Below are 17,596 nucleotides of genomic sequence, written 5' to 3'. Positions count from 1 at the left end.
TGGGGGGAGGGAAATGAAACAGAAGTGAAGTGACAACAGACTTTTTAGACGTCACACCAAGGCCTAAAGTACAATGCTAATGTTGGTGTGATGTTGCAAGGTTTAAAAAAATACCATAATAGCAAAAATTGGGATAGTGTACTTGAACCATTTCCAAATTTAAAAAAATTACAACTACAAAGTGCACTGTGCCATGAAAGTAAAAAGATATTAATAATCATTAAAGCCCTGGATTTCATTTTTAGAAGAACATAAAGAGACAATTCAATTTAAACATTTTATATACAATATAGAATAATAATAAAACATGCCATACTGCATTGTTAATAGGCCAATACTTTTTCAGACTCCACTGCAAAGTGCAATTTAAGGTTAGTCATTCAATCCATTCCATTGTGAATTGAAGATATTAGTTCATGCCTGATATAATAACCACTCTATACATACAATATACTCTTAGTAAAAACCTATGAGATAGGATGGGTTGATTCATTACCTCAACATGGAGAAATTAACCGTGAAAATGGGAAGATGATGGAGCTTAAGTGACTCCTCTCCAAATGCTTTTCTTCCTTACTTTCTTCTTCATATTGAAAGGTTTTTTTTTAATAAAATACCAAAACTTGTATGATAAATTTATCATGTGCTGCTGGTAATTGAGTGGTGAATATAAAAGCAACACCCAGGTGAAGATAGACAGTACTCACCTGTTCATTATTTAGATGACTTTCAAAGTTGTTCTGTGGCCTTTGGCAGGAAAAGGGATATTTATATTTCATTGTGTTTTTAATGTTGGGAATTGCTTTGAACCTCTGTTAAAATTATTATTGTTTCTTAATAATGCATAATGAGGAACAAAACAAGGTAGTCTCTACAATTTTTAAAATATACAATAATCAGGTCCAATTGTGAAAATCAGACTTCAGAGAAATAAGTAAGATTTGTTTACTTTCTCTCTACCAGCAATACCAGAAATATTTTTTATCATATTTGGAAGTAAAAAATAAATGAACACAATATCAAGTAAATTCTATTGCAGCATTGTAGTCAAGAAATGGAAGCAAGCCAGTATTGCAAATTTTAGACATTTGATATTCCATATTATTATGACAGAAACCATTTCATAGGAATAATTCATAGGTACATTAGACAATGTGTATTAGGATTAGTGTCCGTTTTCTCAAGCTTGGAAATATTTTATTCAGTTTGTTAAAAGTTCAAATTGAATTAAGAGACCTTTGTCAATAACAATGATGAGGATTTTGCAGGCAAAGAAAAATGATTATTTTGAAATGAAGAGATTTTGGCTATGATATTTTATTTCTAAGTTAATTGTGTGATGTTTCTGAATACAATGCATCTATTCTAATCTATTAACTGTTAATGGTCTGATTTTATATATGGATTATATATAATAACACAAATAATACTATTTTAGTAGCTTAGCTTAATATTTTGGTATTATTTATTTGGAGATCCAATATGGTGTAGTGATTAAAGCATTAGGCTATTAACCAGGAGACTGAGTTCTAGTCCCACTTGGGCACAAAGTTAGCTGGATGACCTTGGACCAATTACTCTCACTCAGCCCTAAAAAGGAGGCAATGGCAAACCACTTTCAAAAAACCTTGCCATGAAAACTGCAGAGACTAGTCTACTCAGCTGCCAGAAGAAAAAATCAAAAGCCAAAAATGTTATGAGATATATAACCAGACAGCAAATGAGATTCTTCTGTGAAGTCAACATACTTGTTGTCAACCTGGGGGATGTGTTTGTAGGAACTAACCTCATCACTGGACAATCTACATGAATATTAAAAAAGCAAAATCCACTGCTATTGGCAGCTGTTCCTATTTTTGCAAAATAATAAACACCTTTCATTAGAAGTAGAACAGCAGTTAGGAAATTTGTAGAAAATCCTTTGCTACAAATTAATCTTTCATCTTAAAATAACTTTCAATATGCCAACTGCTCAGAAAATACCAGGTTTTCACAGTACAGCTGCCTTGCCAAGTTTATGCAGAAGGTAAACACTGTCTTTGTATACCAAAAGTTTTTGAATGAACAGACAATGGAAGAAAGAGATAATTTTCCATACTGCCATTAATTTTATTGAGTCAAGTGGGCAACCTCTATTTTTTTTTTAATAAAAGTTCCTTCCACCAATCATGAAATATGTTCCTGCAATTCTTCAGAATATAAGGAAGCTAAATGTGGCCTTTGACTCCTTTGAACTTAACTTCTGATTTAAATGGATGATGCTTCATTATTAAAAGGACTGCTTTATAATTGTTGAATGGACCCATTGGTAGGTTTAGGCATTTATTGCTTTAGCAATGTGGAACCTTCTCTCCCATGAAGTGTTTTACTCATTGTTACTAAGTATTTTCTTTTTGACATTATAATGATATGGATGTTTAAATCTGCTTCAATTTCATAAGGATATTGGTCTTTATTTTTAAGCTTCAATTTTAAGTCCTGCCTTGAAAAGAGATAAATGAGTTATTATAAAATGCACTTATCATTAAACGTATTTTATTTGCCTTAGTTACTAAGAGCTGCAGTACCTCATTAATAGCAAGTTGTTCTCCTCCACCACCTGGGTGGCCATAACGATGACTTGAACTACGGAAATCTTCATATAAATCCTCTTCACTCCCAATGTCATCACTGGTTTTCTCTAGTGATCCATCAGCAATTACTAAAATGACAAATACAAACATATATATAGACATATTTGTTTAAGAATGTTGGCTAAATCAGGATGGAAGTACTGTGATTAATGCATTGAAGTCATGAATAAAAACTATAAATAATCAGTCTATACATTTCTAAAGTTTAATTAAAAAAACAAACAGAGCTATAATTTTAGGGCTATGAAGTGCTTTAGATTTGAGGGCAAAAATGTTTCAAAGCATGTTCTCTATCACAGCAAAAACTCAGGAAAAGACACCTTTATTTTAAGGAGTTGCAGAATGATGTGATATATGGAACCCCACACTCTGAACATCTTTTTGCATTGAATCTAGCATGTTTCCCTATCGATAATTTATAAACAGATATAATAGAACTATTTCACAGAGGTCTGGTGAGGAAAACGCATTAGCTAGTACTCCTTTGAAAAAGGATAAAATTTTGGAATCTATTATACATGCATCTTCTTATAATAAATTAATTTCTTCTAAGGGTACTTTCTGCTTCAGCAGCATTTCACCCCAATCCCACATATAACAGCTTGAAACCAGACATAATTATATTCGCATCTGCCAATCTCAAAATGCAGAGAATTACAACATACTGAACAATCAGTGATAATCTCTCCCCACCGCCCACTGACCAATGATAGAATATAAAGATCTATTTCTGACTGGAAAACAAATCCTATTATAAAATAAACTGCAACTCAACTTCTCCTTTCTCTATGTTTAAGCATATGTGTCAGTGTGCAATCAGGTGATTTGTAAAAAAAAAAGTGAAGTAGTTATTATGATTGAAAGCTACATGGAGAATGGTCAGTGTCAGCTCAATGCAACAAAAAACACTGTGATTCTTTGCTGTTAGTTCTCAACCACCCCATGGCCAAAAAAAGTAATAAAGTGGAAATACAAGTTCATAAGCAATTTAAAACCAGGTTTTCCCCAATAATTGAGACCAGCACCATATTTTTCTAGGCAGCTGAATGATGGTGATAGGAGACAACTAGGTTTTAAACCATCTATTGAAGTTACAAATTCAGTAGGATGCTAATCTCTTGGACATTCTCTTGAATCTTGGAGCCAAAAGTAGAATGAGACAGAAGTTCCTTCCAATTAGAATGTGTACATGTAGTCACAGAAATTAAAAGAAAAAGATAAACTTTTCTGTTATTTTAATACACCGAACAGAATAAGAAAACAAATCATTCTTTAAAATAGTTGACATTGTGAGTGTTATCGAGTGCAGAGAAGAGTCCAAAGTGGTGCAAAGCATTAGCACAGAGTACCCAAAGATCCTAGTCTATTAGCTGGCCTTAAAAGAATTGAAATCAGTTAAAGACAAGGACCACAAAGATAGTAATGGCCCCTGATCTTAAAGGACTGTTATTTGGATTATTAAAATGTTACAGCTGAAAAAGAGTGAGAAACAGTTGTTCAGCCTTGCCCTATCTTAAAAGAATGCATACAGGTAGTCTTCGACATACGACCACAACTGAGCCCAAAATTTATGTTGCTAAGTGAGACATTTGTTAAGTGAGTTTTTCCCCATTTTACAATCTTTCTTGCCACAGTTGTTAAGTGAATTATTGCAATGTTAAGTTAGTAACACAGTTAAGTGAATCTGGCTTTCCCATTGATTTTGCTTGTAAGAAGGTTGAAAAAGGTGATCACATAACTCTGGGACACTGCAACCATCATAAATATGAACCAGCTGCCAAGCATCCAAACTTTGATCATGTGACCATGGAGATGCTGTAACGGTCATGTGAAAAATGGTCATAAGTTCCCTTTTTTCAGTGCTGTTGTAACTTTGAACAGCCACTAAATAAACTGTTGTAAGTCAGGGAAAATGTGTATGGAGACCACAAGTTTCCTTTCTTTTTCAGTTCTTGCCTCAGAGAAAACTTTTGCTGCATACCAACCATCCCAATTCAGTCACAGAAGCACCACAGAGTACTGAGAAATACATCCATTTGATATAGTAGGAAAGACGCTTCTAGTTAATATAGGCAACCAATGAACCTGAAAAAGTAGTAGTATAACTAGGAAAAGGGCACCTTCGTAGTTTCTGTTATAGGAAGAAACAAATATTTCCTGCTTAGGCATTGAACTCCCACCCCACCCCTACCCCACATCTACACTTCTTGATTCCGGGAATCCTTTCAGGTCTAGATATCTCATTCTTCTGTTTGTCTTAGCTCCTTCCATTTATTTACAACAACTCGGGCTTTCCAATGTTTTAAACACCAACCACAGTGATATACAAAGCAATATCCAAATAAAAATTGTAGCATGACAATAATGCTAAGAGGGATCAGAAATTGTGTGCAAAAGAGTAAGAAGAAACATCAGAAGCTTTGTGCAAAGATCAAGGGCACAATGGAAATCACAATTGTTGGTCTGTGGTGATAGATTGGAAAAGGTTAATCTCAATAGATCAATCTTTCCAGGAGACTCCCTATCATGACTGCTGTTCATCATTGCATTGATTCCCCAATAATAATATTGAAGAAGTCAAGCCAGGGCTATCAAACATGAAAAACATCTGCCAGGCTATCCCACTTCCTTTACATGGATGATCTGAAGCTGGATGGAAAAACACCATCTGAAATAGAATCACTGCTCAATACAGTCAATATACACAATCCAGATATTGAAACGGAATTTGGACTGGACAAATGTTCCACCCTTACCATCAACAAGGGGAAAATAGTGAAAACTAAAGGAATCAAGATGCCCTATGCAAATAACATCAAGGGCCTGGATGAAGATCACTACAAATACTCGGGCATTCTTCAAGTTTACAACATCAAGCTCATTGAAGTCAACAAGAAGATTAGAAGTGAATACATCATGTGAAAATGATCTTAAGAGTCTAAATCCATTGGTGGAAATAAAATCAATACAATTAACATATGTGCATTCTAGTCGTTAGATATATAGTTGGAATAATGGACTATACTCAAGCAGAATTAAAAGCCCTGGATATGAAAGCTAGAAAAATAATGACAATGAATCATGCCCTTCATCCACAAAGCAACACTGGTGTACTCTATTTACCAAGGAACATAAGCAGGCATTGAATGTTGCAAGTACACCAGACAGTGAAGGAAGAAAAGAAAAAAAGGCATTGGAAGAATATCTGAAGGACAGTGAAGAAGATGCACTAGTATATCATGAAGGCTTGCTTAATAATGCTGGGTTGAAACTGGCCTACGAGAAAGATCAAATGAAGAATAGAAAAGAGGAATGGCAAGGCAGAATTACATGGCCAGTACACACACACACACACACAGAGAGAGAGAGAGAGTGTGTGTGTCCTGGCAATTACTAAGAGTAAGAAAGTGTAAGAAAGAGACAAAGGGTCTAATCCTTGGCTATATGAGACCAAGCTGTAAGAACAAATGTATACTAAGTCAGAACTGGGAAGAAGTGACAGCAAATGTTGGCTCTGCAATGAAGCTGAAGAAACAGTGAACTATCTAGTTAGCTGCTGCAAAAAGTTTGCACAGATTGTCTACAAACAATGGCATGAGTAAGTAGCACCAATGGTGCATTGGAATAATTGCAAACAATTTCATTTGCCTGCAAGCAAAAACTGGTGGGACCACAAAATCCAGTCTAAATGTCTTGCTTGTTGTGATTGTTGTGACCAACCATAATAAAAATATTTGCTCTCCAACTCTCAACAACATTGGCCAATTTACAATTGTTACAGCATTTAAGAAAAACAAGAATAAACTCAGAGGGGAAAGAAAGGAAGAAAGGAGTATTAATTGCCCAATTTGTAAGAAGTGAAGTTGATTATACTTCCTAAACCTCCATGCATGCCTGCACTACTAGTAGTTCCACTGCTATGCCACTATGTCATCAGAGTCAATCATGATGCAATAGAGCTTCCTGCTTGAGCAAGGGCTTGGACCAGAAAACCTTCAAAGTCCCTTCTACTTAAAGTCTAAGTATATGTATAAGTGCTATTGCTCTAAAAGCCCCGTCTTAGCCTAATAATACACTAATGGGCAACTCTGATTCTATTTGTGTGAGAGAAAAGGGTTAGCACAGGAAATAATACAAACCTGTACCCTTCTGTGTTATTGTCCACATGTACAGAATAACCATCTGTTTTGCAGCATTATCCTATATACAACTGATCACCAACAAAACCAACAACCACAAATGGCTGTACTCTAAACATTTCAATAGCATTAACAAGTCTCTTCTGAACTCTTCCAAGAAAACCGCAGGGACTTATCCAAGAAGTCAGTCCTGGCTTAGGCTCAAACACACACACACACACACACACACGACGAATTATGCAGGGCTGCAGAATTACCAACATCATCCTTACATTTCCTGAGTAGATTGTTATTTGTCTGAATAATGCCTGAAGAGTGTTTCTTTACATGAACATGTATGTGCAAGAGTACAACAGTAATCTGTGTGCAACTATATGAAGGAATCAAGCATATATCATTTATGTCCATGAGGTTGCATGCAATAATGAAAGTTTGTTTGGTGTGTTTTGCACACACATATACAGAGTATATAGTGTGTGTATACATACTGTAAAACACATGAATAGTATTAAGGCACATGAAACTAGCAGGTTTGACTCTATCCACTAATCCACTCAGCAATGTTCTCCAGCTCAGTTATTTCTATATGTTTAACCCCATTTTGTCAGTTCTTTGCAACCCAGCTCTGATGGAGAAAAAGTCATTCTAACAAGGTTAGTTACTAAGCCAAGCTAGTGAAGCTTTTGAAAAAAAATAAATGGTTGATGTGGGAAGAATGTCTTCTTAGATGAAAGTATTTCCTTATGAACTGTTCCCTTTTCCACAGCATGGAATTTTATTGTTTCATCAAATGTTTCATTATTATTTTCTTTAAAGTGCTGTCTCTGCCTGTTCCATTACTGAGCCCTATAATTTTCAGCTTGAAGACAAATCTCTCCTACTATTTTTACAGCTTTCTCTCTCTCTCTCTTTTGTTGCTGTTCTTGCCCCCCTCTGCTGCCATATGAATTGTACAGAGATGAAAATAAAAACCTCTAGTGTGTGCTAAAATCTATTCCGTCCATTCTAAGCTGCCTTGCAACCTAACGTGTCAAGCACATATTTGTTTTCTTGGCTTAACTCCTGTTTAGGGGTCAGCTCCTTCAGTGTTCTAACAATCCTACAAAATGTTAAAGAAAGCTGCAGTGGCAGATTTCAGCCAAATTTTCTGCTCCCTGCAGCAACTGCAAAACAGCTGTTCAAATAGTAAAAGAAAGAGAAAGAAGTAAAAGAAAAATATTTTCTTTGCAGTAATAGAAACAAGGAAGGAAGGAAGGAAGGAAGGAAGGAAGGAAGGAAGGAAGGAAGGAAGGAAGGAAGGAAGGAAGGAAAAGAGAGAGAGAAACATTTTATGCTCCAAACATTGAGGTAGGAAAAAAGGTTGAAGATTTAAGCCATTGCATTCCAATTACATTTTTATACAATTTACATCCCACCTTTCTGATCAAGGACACTTAAGGTGGATCTGATTTTTTAAAAACAAAACAATTATGTCATTAAAGTTGCTAAATCTACTATTAAAATTAAACTAGAAAGACCTAGAGTTCAGTGGTCCTTTCCGCATAATGTTGTAAGTTGCTCAGAATCACCTTGCAGTGAAATGGGCAGCAAACAAATTTAATTTAATACTAAAATAAAATAAAAATATCTGAGAAATCATTGCAGATGAGCATAGTCCCAGAAGAATTGAAAAGACTAAATACTGTTTCTATCTTCAAAGGGAAAAAAAATGAGCATACCTCAGGCCCATCAACTTGTCATCAATCTGACCAAAACAGTGGAACAAAATGTAATCAGTATGTGCTTATTTAGAAATCAGTGCCCTGCTTAATAGGAACTAGCATGGTTTTATCAATAACAAGTCAAACTAACACAACCTTCTTTTTTATATGATGGCTAGTTCATATGACACAGTATACCCTGGCTTCAGCAAAGCTTCAATAAAGTCTTAACAATATGAAAATTTATGAGCATTTTGAAAAGCTGGAACAGTATGGTAGAAATTAATCAGATGAATTTCAGCAGAGAAAAATGTAAAGTCCAATATATCAGTTAAAAAAAAAAATTAAATGCATGAATATGGGATGGCAGGACTCATACCAGGCAGCAATAGATACACAAGATGATGAAGCTGCAATACATGCACATACATGAGCAATGTGATAAAACTGCCAAACAAGCAAATACAATCCAAGTTTGTATCAATGGAAGTACATAGCATCAAGATCAAGTTAATTCTGTTTCTTTCTATACTGCTTTGGTCAGAACATGTTTATAATATTGCACCCAGTTCTGCTATTTAGAAAGAATGATGACAAACTAGTGTGTGTCCAAAAGAGTGCAACCAAAAGAAAAGGCACATGGAAGGAAAAATATATACTATAAGGAACAGTTGGGGTTATTGAGTATATTTAGCCTCAAGAACATAAGATTGTGGAGAGACATGATAGCTGTTTTCAAGTATCTACAGAGCTGTTATAAGAGGGTGGAGAAGAACTGTTCAGAGTTGTTACAAAAGGGGTAGAGGATAAATAATGGATGTAAATCACAGGGAAGCAAATATAATGAATCACTTCCTAATGGTAAGAACTATTCAAAGGTGGAATAGACTGCATCAATTGGTAGTGGAGTCACCTTCACTGGAAATATTTAAGTAGATGGATGGCCATCTTGTTAGAATTTGCAGCAGAAATTCAAATCCACAAAGCATACACAGATGACTGATTCAGCAAGATTCATTAACTTCTTTATATACATAATAATATATAAGTAAATGTACAATACTAAAGTAGGTTCTTCCAACGTGGTAGAGGTTACAAGCAAAACACAAGAAGAGGAAAGAACAGCAGAGAACAGTTTCAGTTTTTATTCAGAGCTGCAGACAAGACTCAGAGCTTAACACAGCTTCAGAGCTAAAGAGCTTAATATAGAGCCACACCTAGGCTCCTTCCAGTTTCAGTTTCCACCTAGGCTCCTTCCAGTTTCAGTTTCCTCATTGGCTCATTTAGTTGCTATGCCTATTCATTGGCTGACCTTGTTATCATGTCTCTTCCAGTTCATGAATATTCTGACACATCTGTTGAAAATGTTATAGCAATGGATTAAGCAGGAGGTTGAACTAAATGATCTTGCAGGTCTTACATTCTATGATTCTAAGAACAAGGAATTGAAACTATATTTCAGCATATTAATTGAAAATGGAGCACTATTGAATTGCTTTCTTTTCTCAGTTTCTTCCCAGTTTCTACTGTAATGCAAAGAATGTTCACGTTTAATTGTCATGATAAATCTTTTTGATAATAATCATAACATATTCCCAATGATCTACTTTGGACCTAAATACAGGCATTATCCAGTCTATTTCTATTTTACACTGTATGCATAAGTCAGTAGAGTTGATGTTGGAACTGAAAGCTATGTAATTTCACAGTTTTATTAGGAATACATTAGTTTCTGTGGGACTCTCTGTGACTTGATCTTCCTAGAGATACACTGAAGAAAAGCCCTCAACACAGAAATCAGAAGAGGTAATAATGAGTCAGAGTCTCATATAATTTCTCCAGGGTCACTTATAAATATTAAGGTATTTGATCAATTGCTTCTTTATGCATTTCTAAACATTTCTAGGAATCTAAAATTAGAAAGATCAAAGAGTATCTCCAGTATTATCAGCCTCAAAGGCAAATAGCAACTAAAAGGGAGGGGCATTTGTAGCAGGGACCAGATTTAACTTTCCTGTACTTTAGCTGTTTATCCTCCTAGACTATATTATACATAGCAACATACACACAATTAGGTTGGATGGTGATTTCTAGGCCCATTTTTCCCTTTCAAATATCCATAATGTCCTTTTTATCTGGACTAACTGTACACATTAGCTAAGGGGGCTTCTTCTTAGAGTAGAGATATTTGGATACTGATAACTAACTCAAGTGTTACACCATATGTCTATCAGCGATTTAAAATAATTTCATCATAGAATAAAACCTATTAAGAATAATAAATATTGATGCTAGTATTTTTCTTCCTCAGAAAAGGAATACATTCTTGTTATCTGAATAACAGAAGTTCACCTGTTGTAGCTCCATAGCATTGTCCTATCTTAGTCTAGTGTCCTACTGATATTCCTAATCATATTCACATTCACGTATATTCAAGTTCTCCCATACCTTGGTTCTCTGTACATAAACTCTCCTACGTGTTTTTAAAGCATTTCTTCTCTATCTTTTTTTATTCTATAGTTTATTTAGTACGGATGCTTTATGAATTTTTTATCTACATACATGCTAACTAAAATGCAATGAAAACATGTATGTCTCTGTAAGAGACTGATGTTTTAAGAGTTCAGGGTTGTGCAAGCAATATCTACTGGGAACTGGGAAGTATTTGCACCTATAAGATTGTTTACCAACATATGTTATGTTGGGGGAGACAAAGAAGAAGAAGCTGAGACATAGGATGTGAAAGCCCAACATGTGTCCTATCAGTTGATGAAGGAAAAAATAGTATTTATATTATGATAGCACAGTTCTCTAGAAGAAGCAACAGGATGTGGCACAGACTGAACATTGTACTCACAATGTTCATCGGAATAAATAGCATTAAAAAAATCATATGAAATGGGATACTTGTAATGAAAACAAGACAGCAAAGAAGTATAGATTTAAGACTTACGATCTGTCTACTTCCTTTGCCCAGCAGGGAGTTCTATCATTAAAACAGAGAAAATTTAACGGGTTTTTTTTCTTCATTATTTTCACAGTGTCTGATTCTCTTTCCTGCAGAAACATTGATGGCAATTATCAAAGCGTACTGGAGTTACAACAAAATTCTCCACTTGTTATACTTCATTTTAAAAAACAGAGTCACAGATATTTAGAACAGAAAGTATTGCTTTAGGCTACAGCTCTTAGCTAACTGCAATTTGTCAGCCAATGTATTTTGAACATTGTAAATTTTCATCAGTATTTATTTTTCATTGAAATGTATATGACCACTACATTTGTCAAAACAATTCTGGATAGCAGTGTGTGTGTGTGTGTGTGTGTGTGTGTGTGTGTGTGTGTGTTTAAAAACCCTTATATGTGTATATAACCATTGAAGTATACAACCTACAATCTAATAAATGACAGCTGATATTTTTTTAAAAAAATCAAAAAATAGTATTAAACCAACACTATATAGCATGTAGTAATTTCTAAAAAAAAAAAAAAAAAAAAGCTAACTCTTTGAGGACTTTATTCCAGTGGTCACACTGCATGAATTCTCAAACAGATCCATATGAATCAGTCAAGGAGAAGAAGCACAATTATGGTTTCTCAAAGGCTGTACTTGCAAAATCCTAAAAATGCAAAATAATGATAGCTTGAAAAGATGTAGTATAATAAAAGTAGAATAACTCAAAATCAATGAAATGACAGAACTGAATACAAAATGAACAGCTGACCAGGGTAAGAAGGAAAAAAAAAACATGTTTGGAGGAAAATATTAACAGGAAACTTGTTCATGCCACAGAACTTTTTATAAATAAGCCTGCACTCTTCAAATGAAATAGGAACATAAACAAAACCAAAGGACATGAAAGCCTTTTTAATAGAATGTTGATCATAGTGACACCATTCACAGACAACTATATTAGTAAATCAGTTTCCCATAACTGGATATATTTCAGATGGGCTGAAATTAGAATTCAGACTTCTGAACCAGCCCCAAACTACAAAACACTACAACACACAGTTGCCTTGATAGCATGTTGAAAGAGCCACCACTACCATCAAAAAGTGAAACTATTCAATTTCTTCCCTTCAGTGTGCCAGGCATTACCTATGTTTATTTTGGGGCTTGATTTCTTTATACACGTCTTTGAATAGCATTAATAGTTCAAGAAGTGTGTCACTTTTACTCATCTATCAAAGGCTCCTGGGCAAAGAGCCTGTCAGTTCTTATTGTGTTGAAGCTAGTGACACCAAGAAAAAAATGCTAGCTGCTGTTTTTGTTTATTAAAGTTCAGACGTTCCTAAGGGGAAGTAAACAGCAATGTCTTCTTTCTCAGAACATAAAGGTCCTTAAAATAACCCTTAAAGGAAACCCAGTGTATTTTCTATTCCTTTTTGCTCCCATTCCACTTGCAAGGAGACATAAGCAAATTTACTGCCAAACATTTTCCATTCTGTGGCGATGATGATGATGATGGGATGATAGGAAAGACAAAAACATTTAGATAATGGATGTGGCAGAAAGCAGAATAAAAGAAAAAGAACTGGAAAATATACAAAGACTTGCAAACAGAAGTAGAAAGTCTGTGGCAAAAGAAAGGAAATACAATACCAATAGTAATACAGTAGGTGCCTTGGGTGAAATCCCAAAACATGCAGACTGTCACTTGAACACCACTGGAATTGATAAAATCACCATCAGTGAATTGCAAAGGCTGCTTTACTTGGAAAACGACAGGTACAGACTCCAACAAATAGTTAGGTCTGCAGGAAAAACAATTGCAACCAGCCTGCCTTCCATAAAAACTTGTATATTATACAGGTCAAAAGATGGCTGAGAAAATATCTGCAGATTCCTCAAATCCTGGACACAAACTGTTTCAACTCGTCTCCTCAGGACACCCGTATATGATATTGCATGCCAAAACAAGTATACACAGGAACAGTTTTTCCCTTGTGCCATTACTCTGCTGAACACCTAATTCTCATAGTACTATCTTATGTCTAAGTTATCCATGTAGTATTATTATCCTTCTCATCTTCTTTACTAATCCCTCCTTATTGGTATCATTATTATGATTATTATTACTCTTTGCTTTTCATGTACACTGAGAGCTCCATACCAGATCCTATTGTATTCTGTTCTGTTCTGTTCTGTTCTGCCCTGCCCTGCCCTGCCCTGCCCTGCCCTATCTTCTATCCTATCCTATTCTAAACAGCTTAAATCCTGAGATGATACATTTAACACTATCAAACAGCATCTGCCTATCCCAGGTCATTTATTTATTTATTTTATTTTGTCAAGCGATTATAAGATAACAGGTATAAGTGTAAACATAGTTATTGGGTAGGACTCAATAGGTGGATAAAATTGCCAAATCTAGTCTAAATGTCTGGATGGCTATGCAACAGCTATGCAACAAACCATAATAATGGTCATTGTTACCCAGCTACTGCACTACAAGCCAGGTAGCACAGTCTTCACACAAACATCAAGCCAATGATGTGAAATATTAGTAAAACTGGCTCATGTATTATAGTTCTGTAAAACTGATGAAAAGGAGCCACATTAGTCCATTTGCAGCAAAAAAAAGTATCCTTAAAAAGTAAATATATATATTGCATGATATGATAAAAACAGTATTTTATGCCATACTAAACAGGTATTCTAAAGACTCTGTTTGTATAAGCAACCCTATTATGCCTGTCTTAGATAGGCTGAAACTTGACAAAAGTCTTGCTGGCTTTGGATATGGGAATAGAGAAATAGAGATGATACAACAAAAGGTTCCAAGCTGTCATGCATTCGCATGGAGGGGAAAAAATTCAAATACTTGTTTCTGCTAATTGTAAATATCTGACAATTACACGATGAAACTACAGAAAGAAAGAAATGAATATGTAGATTCAAGAACACTAACTTGAAAAATTCCTCAGGTTTTTAAAAATATATATCTGATTAAGTCATAATTAGCTAAAATTAAGTATTTTTGTCCAGTAACCACCTGCCCATTATCAGATGACCTAGGGAACCCAGAGTAGGATGGAGGCCATCAAGTGGCTCATTTGACTATGGGTGGTCACCACTAGGCAGTTGGGGGGGGTTATTGTATTTTTTTATTTTTTTATACTAGGTTTTTAATGTTTGCAAGCCACCCAGTGTCACTGTGAGTAAGTGGATGTCCATATAAATCTTCCAAATAAATAAATAGGAAGAGGTGGAAGATACACAAGGCTAGGTTTTTGAATTAGGTTTTAGAGCAGTGCAATTGTGCAGGAAACAGGCTGAGCAGCACTTTCCCAGTGGATTTCTGTTGCTGTTATTAAAATTATAACATTAACAGATGTCATCAAAGATCTCTCAGGTCGCATCTGTTTCCAGAAAAATAATGAATTTCTAAACAAAAACAAAAACAAACATAAGGGTCCAATACATGATTTTTAACTCTGTTTTCAGCAGTTGTCAACCCTAAGGGAACTCCATTGTTCTCCCAAAATATCTCAAGTAAAATTTCAATCTATCATCATTCTTTCATTTTACTTTATGAGGGAGAGAACAGAAATTAAGATGGGGGCTTTAAAACATCACTGTTTTCATTTCAAACTATCTACTCAGTGGTAGGATTCAATTTTTTTTAACTTCCGGTTCTGTGGGCGTGGCTTGGTGGGCGTGACAGGGGAAAGGATACTGTAAATCTCCAGTCAGAGGTGGTATGTGCCAGTTCTCCAAACTACTCAAAATTTCCGCTACCGGTTCTTCAGAACTGGTCAGAACCTGCTGAATACCACCTTTGATCTACTGTATATCTTGGAAACACTGGAGCATAAAGTGCTTCTAAATTCTAAGTCTGAGCAATTTGCAGACTGATTTTTGAATTCATCTGAGAAGACATCTCTGCACTCATGGATGATCTGGCCTACAATTAAGTAGGTTACTCTCTGTTCCATATATTTTTGCATTGAAAAAGCATTACAAATTATGTCTTTGGAGATTCTCAATCATCTAGGTCTATTTATGGGACTTCTGCCTGGAATCCCCATGCCTGGAATACATAAAATGCTGGGGCAGCAAAACTTTCTGTGATCTAATCCAAAAATGCTTAAGGGGCAAAATAAAATTAATTTCTCCTTGAATATGTTCATCGTTATGCCCAGAAATATCAGACATAATGCCACAGTATATTAAGGTCCCCTGATCATGAAATGCTTAAAAACAAAAAGAAGCTTTGCTGGGTAATATATCATTTTTAAATAATCTCATGGAAGTTGAGGGGGAAACTTTGATCTCTTCACCTCAAGCTTGCTATAATAGCTTGTTTTCTTCCTCAAAACCATAGTTATGCAAGGTCATTTCTACAAGGAAAGTATTAGATAAGGAAGATACAACGTGTCTTTTCTTACTAATCTGTGATATTCTATTAAAAAGCTCCAGGAGCATTTTTTACTAAATTATATCCATGCAGATAACATATCCTAAATAAAATGTATCTATTTGTCTCCACTGACCTTAATCATCTGCCCAATTTGCTTCTCCTCCTGAAGTATTTAAGAACAAAAAATATTAGTTGGCCTTATCCTTTGATTATTTATCTATTTATCTGTCTCTATTAAATACATCACTAGTTCATCTTTTGGAAGGACTCTCATTTGCTTTTTAAAAATTGTGTAAATCCGCACTTCATCAGCACTGATGTCGTTACCTAGTTTGGGTAATCTGCAAGAAAACCACCAAACTCCTAGAGCACCAACGACTCCTCGTTGCAAATATTATTCTCTATGGAAGATGATTGCATTAGACTGAGCGGAATAAGCATCCACCTTACAATATGTTGCTGAAGAGGTAGAACTTCTGTACTACGTAAGACATAATTCACTGAACAATTAAGCAGTTGAAAGGAATTTCTTTTAACAAAGTGCACATAAAAAGTTCATTATCGCATCTAAGAAATGGAATCTAAATGTCAGGTGGGCGGGGGTGGGATGCAGAGTGATTTGTTTCAGGCAATGATTTAATATTGTGTATGTCTATATGTTCATGAAGCATATGCAGCTCCTGGAATGGAGTGGTGTAGAACTTTTTTTAAAAATCCACACAACGTATTGATTTAATAGTTATGACTCATGAGACAGCTCACCTTCATTAGAATGCAGGCTCTTAAACAGCAAGAACAGAAAGGCAGACAATACTAGAACAGCAAGAAATACAACCTTGCTAAAAGATTGGCTTTTTTCCAGCAGCAGTTTTAGAAAGCCTTTAGATTGGAGGAAAGAAAAAATTCAGCTGGCAAAACTAATTGGAGCTAGCAGAACAAAAGGCATAACTGAACTGTACCTATGATAGATGGTTTAAAAAATCAGCAAGTTCTGCTACAATAAGTTGACCTGGATTTATGGATAAAAAAAACCTAAAATTTCTTTTGAGTTGAATCAACTCCTTGTGACTTTATGGACCATCTATGTTGTTTTCTTGGTAACAATAAGAAAGTGATTTGTCAGTGTCTTCTGTAATCTTTTCTCCAATTCCTTAATCTACCCTACCAGGTCCAACTCTGTTTCATTTTGGAGAGTAACCAAAATCACTTAGATATTGAAGCTAACATGCCCTTGTATTCTGATATTAGAAATAAAATAGCTAACCCATTTCATTACAACTATGAAATGCTGGTCAACTAAGAAAAATCAGTATGAACTGAATGAAGGCAAATATACATGTGTCCTGGGATAATGTTGCAGGATCCAGTCTGGGTCAGACACCGGGACCAGAGGTTTAGTCTTCCGAGCTTTGAGACATTCTGGTGAGAGAGTAGTTCCCTGAGGATGGGTTCCAGTACAAGTCCAAAAGCTCAGAAGACTAAACCTCTGGTCCCGGTGACTGCTCCAGACTGGATCCTGCATCAGTATGAAATGTTAACAAATTATGATGTATTACTGTTGTACACTGGAGAGTTTTGCTATATAAATAAAAAGAAGAGCAGTTTAAAGCATGTTCTAAATCTTTATTTTAAATTATTTTCAATGACCATGTCCTCTTGTTTCATGAATGCATATATTGCATTTTTATGTATAATGTAATGTACTGATTTTATACAACCATGCATAAATATAGAGTGGATGATTAGGAGTCACTACA

At 35.2% G+C, this 17,596-nt stretch overlaps 1 protein-coding gene across 3 annotated transcripts in view; it reads right to left on the bottom strand.

Annotated features, from left to right (window-relative positions):
* Positions 1-17,596, bottom strand: part of ARHGEF4 (Rho guanine nucleotide exchange factor 4) — a 158,013-nt gene that overhangs the window by 39,101 nt on the left and 101,316 nt on the right. For all 3 annotated transcript variants that reach the window (XM_026680455.2, XM_087964785.1, XM_087964786.1), the window contains exon 6: positions 2,568-2,701. In XM_026680455.2, the coding sequence (XP_026536240.2) occupies positions 2,568-2,701 (134 nt within the window). The remainder of the gene's footprint in view (positions 1-2,567; positions 2,702-17,596) is intronic.

This window comes from Notechis scutatus, chromosome 4 (assembly GCF_049901735.1).
Source record: "Notechis scutatus isolate UNSWTSFEM ecotype Mainland chromosome 4, rNotScu1.2, whole genome shotgun sequence".
Classification (NCBI taxonomy): Eukaryota; Metazoa; Chordata; class Lepidosauria; order Squamata; family Elapidae; genus Notechis; species Notechis scutatus.
The sequence above is the reverse complement of the archived record's forward strand: the minus strand, read 5'-3'. Positions and strand labels throughout refer to the sequence as shown.